Source organism: Thamnophis elegans, chromosome 2 (genome assembly GCF_009769535.1).
Source record: "Thamnophis elegans isolate rThaEle1 chromosome 2, rThaEle1.pri, whole genome shotgun sequence".
Classification (NCBI taxonomy): domain Eukaryota; kingdom Metazoa; phylum Chordata; class Lepidosauria; order Squamata; family Colubridae; genus Thamnophis; species Thamnophis elegans.
In genome coordinates, this window is record NC_045542.1 from 148,566,347 (window position 1) to 148,581,296 (window position 14,950).

At 41.1% G+C, this 14,950-nt stretch overlaps 1 protein-coding gene across 1 annotated transcript; it reads left to right on the forward strand.

Moving 5' to 3' along the window:
• Window positions 1–2,326: 2,326 nt before the first annotated feature.
• Window positions 2,327–11,058, forward strand: LOC116524051 (C-type lectin domain family 2 member D-like). The gene is made up of 4 exons (XM_032239147.1): window positions 2,327–2,405; window positions 8,836–9,008; window positions 9,508–9,605; window positions 10,950–11,058. The coding sequence occupies exons 1-4, from the start codon at window positions 2,327–2,329 to the stop codon at window positions 11,056–11,058; spliced, it is 459 nt and encodes a 152-aa protein (XP_032095038.1).
• Window positions 11,059–14,950: the final 3,892 nt, after the last annotated feature.

Genomic DNA, 14,950 nt, shown 5'->3' on the forward strand with positions numbered 1-14,950 from the left:
GAGAGGAGAGACAAGCGGAAGGAGAAGGCAAGCGGCCGGCCATGTGGCTGCAAGATGGAGGGGGTAGCCCCTCCTCCCTCGGAGAAGCAGAAAAATGGAGATTGAGAATTTAGATATTCTAAAATGCTTGCTAAAGTTGAGGACTGAATGGGGGTTTGAGACCCCTCTCCGGTAGAAAAAGCGGACTAATTTTTATCAGAAGGGAAAGCTGGGTGAAACTACTTTGAGCTAGATTTTAAATTAACGTTAGCATAAATTTGATAGTGGTAAACATCAGACAAGCAAGGGATGAGGGTAAAATTTACGTTGTTTAAAGCTTATTAGAACAGAAAGCTGGTTGGGATTATCTTAAGATAAGTGTAAAAAGAATGCGGAATGATTTATGTTGTTTAAACTTTGTTAGAAGGGACTACTTTAAAATAGAAGGTTAACTGACTCTTGCTGAAAGTATTATTTGAATATGTGGAATGATCCATGCTATTTAACTTTTATTTGAAGGGAAAGTTGGTTGAAATCGCTCTGAGTTACATTTTAAACAAATCTTAGTATAAATTTGATAGTGGTAAATATCAGACAAGTAAGGGATGAGGGTAAAATGCATGTGGAATGAACTACGTTATTTAAATCCTATTAGAAGAGGAAGTCGGTTGGAATTACCTTAAGATAGAAATTGATTCCTGTGTAAAGTAATATTTGATCTACGCTGCTTGATCTATGCTATTTAACTTTTATTTGAAGGGAAAGTTGGTTGAAATCGCTCTGAGTTACATTTTAAACAAATGCTAGTATAAATTTGATAGTGGTAAATATCAGACAAGTAAGGGATGAGGGTAAAATGCATGTGGAATGAACTACGTTATTTAAATCCTATTAGAAGAGGAAGTCGGTTGGAATTATCTTAAGATAGAAATTGATTCCTGTGTAAAGTAATATTTGATCTACGCTGCTTAATTTTACTAAGAAGGGGAAGCTTGGCTAGATTATTTTGAACTACTGTTTGAAAAGGGGGTTAAGAAAGATCATTTACGCTGTTTAAATTTTACTAGAAGGGAAAGTTTGATTACTCGTCTGTAAAGTTATATTTGAATATATGGCATGAACCACGTTGCTTAAATTTTATCGGAAGGGATCACGAGGTTTAGGAAGAGGAACGGGAGAATCTACAGAAGGTTGGGGTAAATAGCAAAGAAGTAAGAGACGAGAATAAAATATAGATAGAGTGATTTATACTATTTAAGCATAGATAAAGATGGGGGGCTGAGATCAACACAAAGAGTGGTTTCTTATTTTTTTTTCTCTTTTTTTTCTTTTCTCTTTTCTTTTCTCTCTTCTTTTTTTTCTGTTTTTTCTCTTTTGATATATTACTTTTATTTTTTTAATCCATATGTATACAAGATATTTTAGACAGAAGGTAGTGCCAGGTGTGGGCCCTGGGAAGTCGGGAGGATTAGGGATGGGGATTTGTGGGGGGTGGGGTGGGGGGGTGGTAACATAGTCTTAATAAGAACAAGAATGTATTTATATACGGCGGTTCTTTTTTTTTTTTTTTTTCCCTTGGTTCATTTTATCAGATCAAACAACACTCGAATAAAGGCATACACCAAGGAGGGAGGTAGAGGGAAAGAAGAGGGAGGAGTAAGGAAGGAGTAAGGGGAATGTAAGGAGGGTGTCTGGGGAGTAAGGGGAGAAGGAAGGTTTGAGGGGAAAGGGAAGTAGGAGGGGAGTGTTAGAGGGAGAAAGGAAAGTTGGAGGGGGTAGATGGGGTGTATGGAGGATGGAAGGGTTAGGTGGGGTTGTGAATGATGAGTTGTGTTTCCTTTTTATTTGTTCGTTTTATTCCCTTTTTCTTTCTTTTTTTTCTTTTCTTATAGTAAATACCCTGTATATAAGTGATTGTAAATGGAATGTGAAAAATGAATAAAATATATTTTAAAAAAAAAAAAAAAAAAAGGCAAGTGATGGGGGCAGTTTTGTTTTGTTTTGGTTTATTGGATTTATATGCCGCCCTTCTCCCAAGGACTCAGGGTGGCGTAAAACATTAAAAAAAAAACAGGTTTTTTGGTGGGAGCAGAGGAGGCGTGGGTTCCTGTATCAGTTTGCACTTTGATTTTGTTGCTCCTCTACCAAAAGGTGGCTCAGTTTATTGATGGCAATAAAAAACAACTTTGCATGACAAATTATTTTCTGCTGAATGCTCTTTAAGAGGCTGTGTCCTACATATAAAAAGAGATTCTGTGAAATTAGTAACAATTTGCCAGCTTCTGTAAGCATCTTGGCCCTCCTTGTGACAGCTCCATTTCCAATTCCAGATTATACAACTCGAGGAATGCGGAAGATGGATGTAGAGAATCAGTTCTTGGATCTTTCTCCCAATGGATCTGCACCTGAACAGGAAGAAGAACCAGGTACTAATAACAATATCAAGATCTGGAAGCCACTCACCCAAACGAGGGACTTAAATATCCAAGCTGAGACACCAGAGCATACTGAGCAATCCAAAACATATGCCCTGTTTTAAGTTTAAAAAGGACCGACTATGAGAAGAACGTTTCTTCATAACTGTTTATTGCTAGAACAACTAGAACGAACAGATACAACTAGAACAGTATGGAACCGAAGAACCAACAGCTGCCTGACAGCTATTTATACTGATAGCTGTCAGGTGGGGAACCAATCAGGCAACGGCAGTTCTCCCGCCAGCCGCAGCCACGCCAGAGCCAATCAGATCAGCCAATCAGCCAATTCTTCCTGCTCAGGCTTCAGCTGCCGGCCGTGTCCGGGAGGACGTAACACCTGTGCCTAATTGGACTTTCAGAATAAGAATCAGAATAGAACTGGAAGGGATCTTAGAGGTCTTTCCGTCCAACCCTCCAGCTCAAGCAGGAGGCCCTATACTAGTGATGGCAAACCTTTTAGAGACCGAGTGCCTAAACTGCAACCCAAAACCCACTTATTGATCGCAAAGTGCCAACACAGCAATTTAACCTGAACAATGTTTTATTACCTAAAATAATGATAAGCAAGGCAAAGTTCAGCTAATTGTTCTAAAGAAAACATAATAAATGCCTTTTTATGCCCCTTCCTTTTTTTCTGCTTTTGAAATATTGCATTTAGCAACAATAAAAAATAAAAACATTTGTAATATTGTTTTTCTCTTTCCCTCCCTCTTTCTTTTCCTCCACATCTCTTTCCCTCTTTCTTTCTTTTCCACCCCCCTCTCACTGTTTCTCTTTACCTCCCTTCCTTTCTCTTTCTTCCCCCCTCTCTCTCAAACGCCAACAAAGCCAGTGAAGTCTTCTTAGACGGATCTACTCAAGCAATTGTAGAAACTGAACTTTTGAGAGCTACTGCAAACTTAGGAGGAGGGAAGCAAGCTGAGTTTCTCTCTCTCACACACACACTCACAGTCTCTCTCCCTCTCTCTCTCTCTTTCTCTCTCTCTCTCTCTCTCTCTCTGTCTCTCTCTCTCTCTCACACACACACACATACCACCCCTGTGTCCTTCTGGTGAGGGAAGGTCTCAGCACCGCCACCCTCCCCTCCCCATGCTAGATCTTTTCCGGACACCCTGCCAAAGTCCCAGGACAGCCCATCTCCCTTTACCTGCTGGTGGTGCTGGAGTGGGGAGCGGGGACGGGCGACGGGGAGTGTAAGAGGAAGCAGCAGAGCCCAGCTAGCCTTAGAAGGGAGATCAGGCGGGCTCCCAAAAGCAAATGGGGGAGCAGTCCTTGTGGGAATGCAGTAGGGAAACAGGGTGAGTGTGAAGGATCGCCATGGTGCAGGAGGACAGGAGGGGGCCGGGAGGTCATAGATCATATATCTTCCCCACAGTTCAGAACCTTTCAGCCAATCCTCCTTCCACGGGTAGAGGTCATAGAACTTGAGTGAGCCGCTTATGGTAAGTTTATAGGAAAACTTTGAAAAACTCCTGCTGAATTTTAATGTTTCACTGGTCAGAAATAAAGAAGCAAATGCGATTATAGACCTGGGGAGTCATCCTAGTAAGCTTTAAGATGTCATTTACAATAAATGTATTGTAGAGAGTGGGTTACAGGTGAGAGCAGGAAGTCTGCTCCGAATATGCCAAAAAATACAGATTTTACTATGAACTCTCTGGACACATTTCTTGTCCAAGATGTTCCAGAAAGGAGAAGAAGAAAATGGCTTTGTTCCCTGGACTGTGTGCAGTTTATCTTAAGCATTTGGATGCCAACCCAGTTTCATCCCATTCTTTGTGCAGAGATTCATGAAGCTTTTCTGGTACTCCATCAATTTTATTTATGTCTTTAATTCCTATAGCTGCCACTACTCAATCAAATGATTCTGGGTGGTTTATAATTCTAAAGTTATAGAACCATTAAAACAATAAAACATCCAGAAAATAAATATAAACAACAGCTAAGATAATTATCCAATTAATAGAATAGAAGGAAAGACGGAGAAGGAAAAGAAAAGAATGGAGGAGCTAAGTTCTAAGTTGATCCCGGCGAACAAAGAACTTGAGCTAGCGGTTCTCACGTTAGAATCTGAGAAAGCAGCCCAATTTCTATGGTTTCAGAACATAAAAGAAGAAAAAGGAGAGGATCCACTGGATATGATGGCAGATCTCATGGCAAAGGCTTTGGGAATAGAAAAGGATGAGATGGCAAGTGAGACTGATGAGACATATAGAATCCAGATGAACTACACAAAAAAGAACGATCTCCGGAGGGAATTTCATGTAAAGTTTGTTAAAAAATAAATACGCGATGAGGTGCTGAATAGAACAAGGGAGGACCCGATAATATACAATCAATGACAACTAACAGTCCTAAAACCGGTACTGAGGAGAATCAGAGAACTAAGAAGGCCCTATCAATTTCTAACATCAGTGGTAAATAAATATGAAATTAATTACAGATGGTTGATGCCGGAGGGCATATTGGTAACTTGGAGAGATAAAAGATTCAGAACAGGTAGGGTGGAACAAGCAGAAGAATGCTACAATCAACTTGTTGGTTAGGAGGATGAGGAAGACAAAGGAGAACTGTTAGAAACAAGGATTCAAGGACTTAGGGCACAGATAAGATGAGAAAAGGAGCTATCAGAGACAAGAAAGGAGAAAGAAGCTGTTTTACAGAAAAAAGGGGAAGAACCAAAAGAAGCGAGAGACATAAGGGCAACAAGAAGCACACTACCTAAATACATATAGAATTATATCAGGAGAAGTCAAGATCCTATCACTGAATATCAATAGTCTAAATTCGCCCCTGAAAAGAAAAACAACCTTTAATAAATTAAAACATCTGAATTATGATATAATTGCATTGCAAGAGGTCCATATAACTAAACGACAGATCCAGACCTTCGAATATCCTAGATTGGGTAAACTTTACATGGCATTAGCTGATCAAAAGAAAAGAGGAATAGCGTTATATGTTAAAGACACAATCCAGACTAAACCAATCTATCATATGAGGATGGGAGAATATTAATTGTAGAAATAATGTTAATTCAAAAAAAGCTATTACTGGTTGTAATATATGCACCTAATGAAGGTCAGGAATTTTTTTTATCATAGATTACATAGCATTATCTGAGAGATGAGAAACAAAAAGGTTTGCTTAATGGGAGATTTCAATGCTGTAGTTGTCCAGAAATGGGATTATAAAAGTGGAAAGAAGAAAAAAGAAGTTAGGAGAACTTTGCCCAGGTCATTCTTCCAAATAGCCAAAAAATTAAATATTTATGATGTATGGCAAGAAAGATGTCCAGAGGGAGCGCTATATACTTTCTACTCGAACATACATGAATCCTGGTCAAGGATAAACATGGTCTGGATGTCGATGGAGTTAATTTCGGAAGTGGAGATAGATATAGAACCCAATCTAGGGCCTGACCGCAATCCCATGAGGATTACCTGGAAAAAACAAAAGGGCAGTTATCGTTGGTCATTCAATAGAACAATTCTTAAAGATCAGGAATATATTAAAAGAGTCAAACAAGAACTGAGATTTTTCTTCAAAGAAAACTGACCAGGAGACACATCCATACAAAACTTATAGGATACAACGAAGGCATTTATAAGAGGGGTTACAATATCAGCTACAGCTATGAAGAAAAAAATTGAGAACCAAAAAAACAAGAGAGCTGAAAGAAAGATACAGAAATCTAGAAAGTGAACTTCAAAAGAAACAGCAAAATAGAAGTATAAAAGAAAGTACGGAATTGATTAAATTGGTTATGTTTGAAAAAGCAAAACTGGCACGGTCTATAAAGAAAGTGAAACAAAACAGTTTGATATATTTAGGAAAATGTTGGCCTGTACTGAAGCAAATAGGCTCACCTCGAACTAAAAAATAAAGGGGAGTTGGGATATTATGAAGTTTGGAACAGATTTTATTATTGGTATAAAACAACGTGACAAGACTGGAAGAAACTGTAAATAATGTGATTGGATAGAAGGATAGATAATGTATTAAGTAGGCTAATAGTTATTGGATGAGGTTATCTGTATATAATGTAATTGTAATGACTTCGCGGTGCTGCACTGTTTTAAATGTAAAAACAATAAAAATATAATTTAAAAAATAATACATATTCTTGCACAGGAACAGGAAACTCAAGTGCAAAGACCAAGAGACTGTATAAAAATCCCTCACTCTCATCTCCATGTGGTCAGCTACACCAGAACCAGAAATATTCATCAATACATGGACCCTCTTTCCCATCAGCCGCCAGCCTCCATTTTGTCTCCAGTGCTTTTTCTCCCAGATTGGAACTGAACAAGAGGGAGATTTCTTCCAAAATTACAACCTTTTTACTGAACCAGATGAAATGCAGATATAGTCTGGAGCATCACCTTTATTTACAAGAATGCCTTCAGATCCACCAAAGTCACAGAGGAAGAGGGAGGGAGGATTAGTGGTAAAAACTCCTAAATAATGTTATTTGCTCAATGAGAAGATTGTAGTTTAGTTTCTTTTCGTCAGATTAAGACTGACATTTTAGTTGGGTTTATTGGGTTTTGAAATTAAAAAATCAAGAAAACCTTACCAGTTTAGAACTGTATATATTTTATTTAGGGATTTCAACTCAAGGAGAACCATCAGTATCCAGATTTTACAGTACGTTCCAAGGAAGTGCTGATGAATCTTCTTGTCTTCTTTTTTTTCTGTACAGCTCGTGTCAATTCAAGACAGAGATTTTTGACAGCTTCCTGGAAAAAGGCAGTAATTGGATTTGTCATTTGTCTCCTCATCTTAGGCCCTGTCCTGTTTTTCCTGGGTAAGAAATATGGACCCTAATACTTTTCCCCTGAAAACTTTCTTCTAACATGACTTCATGAAGCTGAATGGCCTCTGCAGTTAGATCAGAAACAGAGTTGGCCTTGCCCCAGATTTTAAGTACTGTGATCGACTTCATTTAATTCTTCTGTTTGGAAGAAATCTTGGTGTTTGAGAAGTAAAATCAATACACATGCATTTCTTTCTTTAGTGATTTCCTGCCAGAAGCACTAAAAGTGAAGTAGGTGGGTCAAATGTGAGACAGATTGACCAAATTAATGGAAAATGCCACACACACAAAAAAAGGATTCATGGCTGAATAAGTGGATTTGCATCTGATTTCTTGGATTCAAATCCAGCAGGTAAATCACTGCTCAGGTCCACAATCTCTATCAGGGACATGCAGGCAGGGGAGGCAGGGCCTCACCACTGTCATGATGAAAAGAAAAAAAAATTAAAAGGAAAAAGGCAGAGGTAGTTGCTGCCGGAGTTACAGTGGATGACTCTGCTTAGTGCTAACTGCAGGGGGAGGCGAGAGAACCACGTGCCTCCTTTGCGTAAGGAGTTTTTCGCCTTTTAACCCTTGCTTAACTCTGAGTAAGGGTTAAAAGGTGAAAAATTCCTTATGCAAAGGAGGCACGTGGTTCTCTCGCCTCCTGCTCTGGCAGCAGCAGCTCTTGCCTAAGTTGCCTTTTTCTTTTTACATTTTCATCATGGCGGACAAGAGGAGAGTTGAAATCCTCTGCGACACAGCTGGAAAAGGTATGTGGGTTGGACGGAGGGAGAGGGGGAATTCAAAATTATTGTAATTTAATTTGTAAGTAACTTTTTATTGTGAGTAATTTGTGTGTGTGTGTGTGTGTTTGTGTGTGCGTGTGTTTTTTTCTTCACTTCACTCAAACAAACTCTCTCTCAATTTGAGAGAGTGTTTGTTTGAGAAGAGAGGGAAGGGGCAGAGGCAGGGAGGGCAGCCTTGTTTGAGAAGAGAGGGGCAGCCCTCTCCCCCCCCACCAAGAGCCCCGTCCTGCTCCCCTCTCCCTTTCTTTGCCGGCTGCCACCTCACCCCCCGCCTCCTCCGTCCCTGCCGCTGTGTCCGACAGGTATCTCACGTTTATGTCCGCCATAAACACGAGACGCCTGTCGGACACAGCGGCGGGGTCGGAGGAGGCGGGGGACGAGGCGGCAGAGCGCAGCAGCAGCGGGGACATTCTCGCCGGTGTGTCTGGATTGGATTTATTACATTTATATGCCGCCCTTTTCCCCGAAGAGGACTATGGCGGACATAAACGCAAGACACCTATCAGACACAACGGCGGGGACGTTGCTTCTCGCCGCTGCCGCGCTCTTGCCTCACCAACCGTAATCCTCACCGCACGTCACTGATCTCTATCAATCTGAGGATTGCAAGACAGAGACTGTTACAACTGGTAGGACATGAGGCTTTTTGAACCAGATTGGCCTTTTTTAGAACTCACTATCAGGTTCTAATTCAGCAGGGTGTTGTCTTTCTACCCATAAGAACAGAACTGGATAAGTTAGTGTCTATTCTTTCCATCTTTCTCTGTTCTAGGAACCTTAGTGCCATTAAACCATCAACAGGATGCCATTAAATGTCCACCTGACTGGATTGGACACCAAGGATACTGCTACAAGTTTTCAGGAGAGGAAAAGAACTGGAAGGAGAGCCAGAACTTCTGTGTCTCACATGATGCTTCCCTGGCCAAAATTACAAAGGAAGAAATGGTGAGCAATGTAACTGGTTTTGTCCAGGATAAATCCGTTCCTAGAAGTAATGTTGCTTTATAGATTATGCATGCTGTTCTACAACATGAAAAAGTTCAAAGGATTTTCTCCTGATATTACTAAAACAAATATCCTTAGATGCCTTTCTGAACAAAAGCTTTAAGATCCTTTGAATCTTCTCCAGGTTCCAAAATCTGCCAGTTTCACAAAGCAAGATCTGTTAACATAGAATCAGGAATACAAAAGTAAAACTGTAGGCAATACCAACAGCTATTCTAGAATAATCAGTTTTTTACTTTCTACTAAAGTTTTAATATTTTCTTTGAAATAGCATAAGGGTCTGCCATATTGACCCCCTACTAAAGGAACTACTAGCTATGTTCATTAGTGTTAGATTATTGTTTTAAAGATAGTTTTGGTCCTTTCATCCTATGTAAGTTCAGAAATTCAGCTGGGAATCTTAACAATGCAACATTCTAACCTGCACAACTTTTTAAAGGCTATTGTGAGGATGTTCACAAGATACCACGTCTTTTGGATCGGCCTCAAGAGAGAACCAGAACAGCCCTGGAAGTGGCTAGATGGAGAATATTCAATGTGAGTCTTCTTCTTCCCCTTTCAGTGAATTGAATTGAATTGAGACCGCCTGCTGCCAATTACCTCCCACAGACCCATTAGATCATACAGGGTTGGCCTCCTCCGGGTTCCGTCTACTAGCCAATGCCACCTGGCTACCACCCGGGGGAGGGCCTTCTCTGTGACAGCTCCGGCCCTCTGGAACGAACTCCCCGCAGGGATTCGGACCCTCACCTCTCTCCAGGCCTTCCGAAAAGCCGTCAAAACCTGGCTTTGCCCGCAGGCCTGGGGTTGATGAGTTCCCCTCTCCTCTCGACTGTGTGGTTGTGTGATTCTTGACTATTTTAATTACTTGTGTTCTGTTCTATGTTCCCCTTTTCCCCTTTTGAGTTGTTCGCTGCCCTGAGTCCCTCCCGGAGAAGGGCGGCATACAAATAATAAAATTCAATTCAATTCAATTATTTCAGTGCTAAGAGCTGAAAGTAAAATGCCTCCACTGAGACTCCATGCAGCTGAAGACTGATTTTAAAATTAGCCTCCGTGCTGCCAGTATTCAGGCATTGTCCTCTCAAAAGATTTGGCCCTACTAATGTAGTTAAAAACATATTACCAGGACTCATCGACTTATAGCCATTCATTTACTAGTTGTTCAGAGTTACAGTGCAAGTGAAAAAAATGACTTATGATTGATCCTTGCAGTTAAAACCATCACGGCATCCCCATGATCACCTGATCAAAATATAGGTGCTTGGCAATCAACATGCATTTAATTATTTGGAAGAATTATGTGGCCATCCCTCATGGTGAGTCTGGGCAGTTTACAGAAATAAAGCAACAATACTAAACCTCTATCTCCCTAGTGACAAAAACCAACCAGTTGATGACTTCAATATCACCCTGAGGTCTGCTGGCAAAATAGTTACAATGGCTGCAGCATCCTGGGGTCATGGGGTTGCCATTTTCAACCTTCCCAAGAAGCAAAGTCCACAAGGACATCTGGATACTCTTAAAATCATTTGATTCATATAACAGCTACAGTGATTCACTTAACAGCCGTGGCAAAAAGCACAACTCTCTTAGCAACTCCTTTGCTTAGCAATGGAAATTTCAGTCCAAATTGTGGTTGCGAGTCAGGGACTTCCTGTACAAGAAGCATGGTCAGAACTCCACTTTAACTGAGTCCAGAGTGTTGAGCTCCTGGAATGTAGATGTACTGTACAGTCAACACTTCCAAATAGGTCAATTGGGGAAGAATCTGCAGAGTCACCTTTGAGAAGGTAAGGCTCAGCTAGATGAACTGTAAACCCTTTTGGTACTGCTAGGTGAGAATTACTCCCCACTGCCGACTTTCTGCTTCTGTTACAGGTTGGAAGTCATGGGAAATGGAGGAGACTGTGCGTATTTGGATGATGATACCACAGCCAGCTCAGGGAGATGCACTACTAAACACCGCTACATCTGCAAAAAAAATTGATCCAAGCACATTCTGCAAAAGAGTCATGTGTGATGGGCTTTCTTCTGAAATAAAGCAAGGTGATGGCACACACTTGAAAGTAAATCAGGAAGACTGTTATTGTGGGGTCTGTCTAGCAAGAACATAGAATGCTTATCCACAGGAAATATGCAAGCGTAAAGCTTGTACCATGTTTTCCTGAAAATACAGGTCTCGATACTAAGCCCAATCGGGCTTTTCAGCACATGGGTTAAAATAAGTCCCGCCCGCTAAAATAAGCCCTCCCCTCCAAACTACTCTCACGATGAGAGACAGCAGGCTTTTCGGAAGTTCACCAAATCTGAAAGGTAGGGTAATTTGTGTGTGTGGCGGGGGGATTGGCACAATGTTCCCTCTAATTTTTTTTCAGTGTGGGCGGAAAAGTATAGTGTTTGAGCGGCACATTTTCATGCCTGAGCACCTGAATTTTTTTCACAGATGTCACCCAAGACAACTACGAAATAGGTGTTATATCAAATCAAACTAATAAAATTTTAAGACGAATAAAAATGTAAACAAATAAATTTAGAAATATTTGTTCAAAAGCAAACTCACTACAATTATCTTTTCAAATTCATTTTGGATTAAATAAAAAAGTGCTTTGAAATGAATATATAAATGGCACTTAATACTGGTAATATTAAAATAGTAAATGTTTGATATACTTCATTTTAATGAATTTCACTTGATATACTTCATTTTAATGTATTATATGCAATTTGCTATTTTAAATGAGTAAAATGATTAAAATCCCAATGCATAAAGTCTCATTCACATCTGTTTTCTTCCATCATTAATTTGTAAACTCAAGTGTTGGAATTCATTCCGGGTGTTTGCGTGCAGGGCAGTTTCTGCTGTCTGAAACACACATACGCAGGGATGAAAAAACATCGCACCAGAAACATCTTTCTGGCCTAACGGTCATGACTCACTATGCAGCCTCATGTAACAAGAACTGTGTGAGCCTACTCCCACACATGCCCTTTCTCCCCCCTCTGCTGTGCTATAACTTTCTATTCCCTCTCTCCCCCTCCGAATGCCATGCAGCTTGTAATCTTCTGTTCCCCCTTTGCCCACCCTTTGCCATGATGTGATTTTCTATTGGTTTATTTGTAGAATGCTGTGAACTTTTCATTAGTTTACTTGTGCCATGTGTGATTATATATGCCTTTTGATACGCTCCTTTTTGATAACGCTGTAACTAACTTTTTCTAATAAAAGAGCCCTTCGATGATCATTCGAAGCTTTAGCTCATCCCAAGGAATTTCGTCTGGTGTTTTCCTTTTGATTAGGCAAGGACACATGAGCAGCCCACCAGTGTGGCGACAACGCCGCAACTGGTGACCCTGACGTGATCTTGCTGATCAAGCACGTCACCTCATACGTCTCATTTGGCACCCCCATTGCTTACCGGCGAAGGAACGCCCCTTGCATACCAGGACCGGCCGTCGCAGACGGAGCATCCTCCCAGAATCGTGAGTTATGGGGGCAGAATTCTCTAAGCCTCAGGTTGCGCACCTCCACGAACTTAGAGAATTGGCCAAATCCTCAATATTAATCTTAAAAAACAATGGGAACTTTCTCCCCATCCCTTCGAAAAAAGATCTTACTAACCTTCTCAGGTACATTTATCAAAATTGTCCCACATATCCTGAGAAGGGCTCAATTCGAACAGCCACTTGGGAAAAATTAGGGAAGTATTTCCACCAGCCTCCAAGGGCACCAGCGAAAATACTTTCCACTTGGCGGATTGTCATGGAATGTTTAAAAGTTCATGAAAAAGCCATGATGGGGGGACCAGACCCCCCCCCCGCCATATTTGGAAACCTCTTCACTAAATTCACACTCTGAATCCAAAGCTTCCTCCTCCCTTGTATGCATGCCTCTGTCACCCACAGCCCCTGAAGCTCCTCAGCATTACATCCCTTTAGAGGAAGCTTCTGCCTGCTTTCCAACCTGACTCACAGTCGGGAGACTAATCCTGGGGCATTCAGCCAGCCCCACACAAAAGGCTGCTTCTTATCTTCCTTTTTATTTCAATCTCTTGGCAAGTGAATCTATAGATGCTCCAATGCCTGGCTCTTCCTATTTTCTTCCGGTGATCCCGGCTACCTCTCTTCCATTACCCCCTACGATGCCTCTCTTAGTCTTTCCTCATCGTGATTTCATGTCTCAAGGAGTTCTTGCTACTCCCTTTCTTACTGACTATTCTGATTTCTCTTCTGTTGCTTTGAGCACCTGAATCTTTTTCACAGATGTTTCACAGAGCAATTGATTTATAGGATCCGAATTGGAATGGAGAAAAATGGTTTTGTGTGTGTGTGTGTGTGTGTGTGTGTGTGTGTGTTTGAGGGAGTGAGGGCTCCAGTAAGGAAACTAGGAAAGTAGGTAAATTATGGGGACAGGTTGGGCAGTAGAGAGTAAAGAGAAAGTGATAAAAGAGTGGGAGAGAGGAAGAAAGAAAAAGAGTGAAAGAGACAGAAAGAGACAAAGAGGAGAGAGAGGGGAGAAGGACAGAAGAATGGAAAAGAGGGAAAGAGAAAGTGAACAGAGACAAAGAGAAAGAGGATGAGAGAGACAGAGAGAGGAAGAGGAAAGAGATATCCCACAGCCCTTACAATACCCCAGTGTTTGTTAAAAAAAAGAAATCTGGTAAATGGCGTTTTTTGCATGATTTGCGCACTGTTAATAAAATTCTCCAGCCCTGCAGTGCGGCCTCCCCAATCCAAATTTGATTCCCCAAGAATGCGATCTCATGATCATTGATTTAAAAGATGCCTTTTTTTCTATACCATTCCATGAGAAAGACTGTCCCGGAATTTAACAATTCCAAACCTGCTTCTCGCTTTCAATGGACAGTCCTGCCTCAGGGAATGCTCAACAGCCACACCATATGTCAATATTTTGTAGATAAAACTTTGCAGCCGTATCGGATGGCACACCCTCACTTTTTAATTTACCACTATATGGATGATATCTTAGTAGTGGCATGTGGGCCCCCAGGTACAGTTTTGGCAACATTACCTTTTCTGACTAACCTTCTCCATAAAAATGGCCTACACATAGCTCCAGAAAAGGTTCAAACAGCACAACCTTTTTCGTACCTGGGTCATAAGCTTTTGGCTTCTCATGCTGCACCTGCAATGCCAAAATTGGACTTGCCACACACTCCCACATTAGTACAGTTACAGCAATATTTGGGCTCCATTAACTGGGCACGCCCATATATGGGGCTCACAACCCCTCAATTGGCTCCATTGTTTTCTGCATTAACAATGGGCAAAAACCCTGCAGATGTTATTAAATTAGATGAAACACATCAGCAAGTTTTAAAAGAGGTAAATGAGGCACTTGCTCAAATTTGGGTGGATCGTCTTCAGGATAACACCCCCTTAGCTTTCATTATATGTAACACTCTTGGGCTCCCAACAGGAGCCGTGGTGCAAAAAACTTCAAAATTATTAATTATTGAATGGGTACACTTGTCTCACACCCCAAAGTCCACTATTTCTCAGAAACCTGCACTTTTTGCAGCTCTAATTACAAAAGCCCGTGTCAGAACAAAGTTGTTGGCTGGAATTGAACCTTCCACGATTTTTGTCCCTTGTTCTTTATCAACTTGGGAGACTTTACTTGCTGACTCGGAAAACCTTCAATTCGCACTTGCTGACTGGCCAGATGAGATTTCTTGCCATGCACCTCCCGACCCTAGATTGGTTCTTTTGTAAACTGTTCCCCTGCAATGGCACACTCCATATTCCCCTCTCCCACTTCCTCAAGCCATGACTATTTTTGCTGATGGAAGCAAAACCTATGGTGCTTGTGCCTGGCAGGAGAATGGTCGGTGGTGTACAAAAATTACCCCCCCCCCCGC

Bases quoted from the DNA above. Each gene is read 5' to 3' on its own strand.
- LOC116524051 (XM_032239147.1), top strand. From the start codon at position 2,327: ATGCGGAAGATGGATGTAGAGAATCAGTTCTTGGATCTTTCTCCCAAT. The intron at 9,009-9,507 runs GTGAGCAATGTA...AACTTTTTAAAG, and splicing joins AAATTACAAAGGAAGAAATG to GCTATTGTGAGGATGTTCAC. The intron at 9,606-10,949 runs GTGAGTCTTCTT...CTTCTGTTACAG, and splicing joins CTAGATGGAGAATATTCAAT to GTTGGAAGTCATGGGAAATG.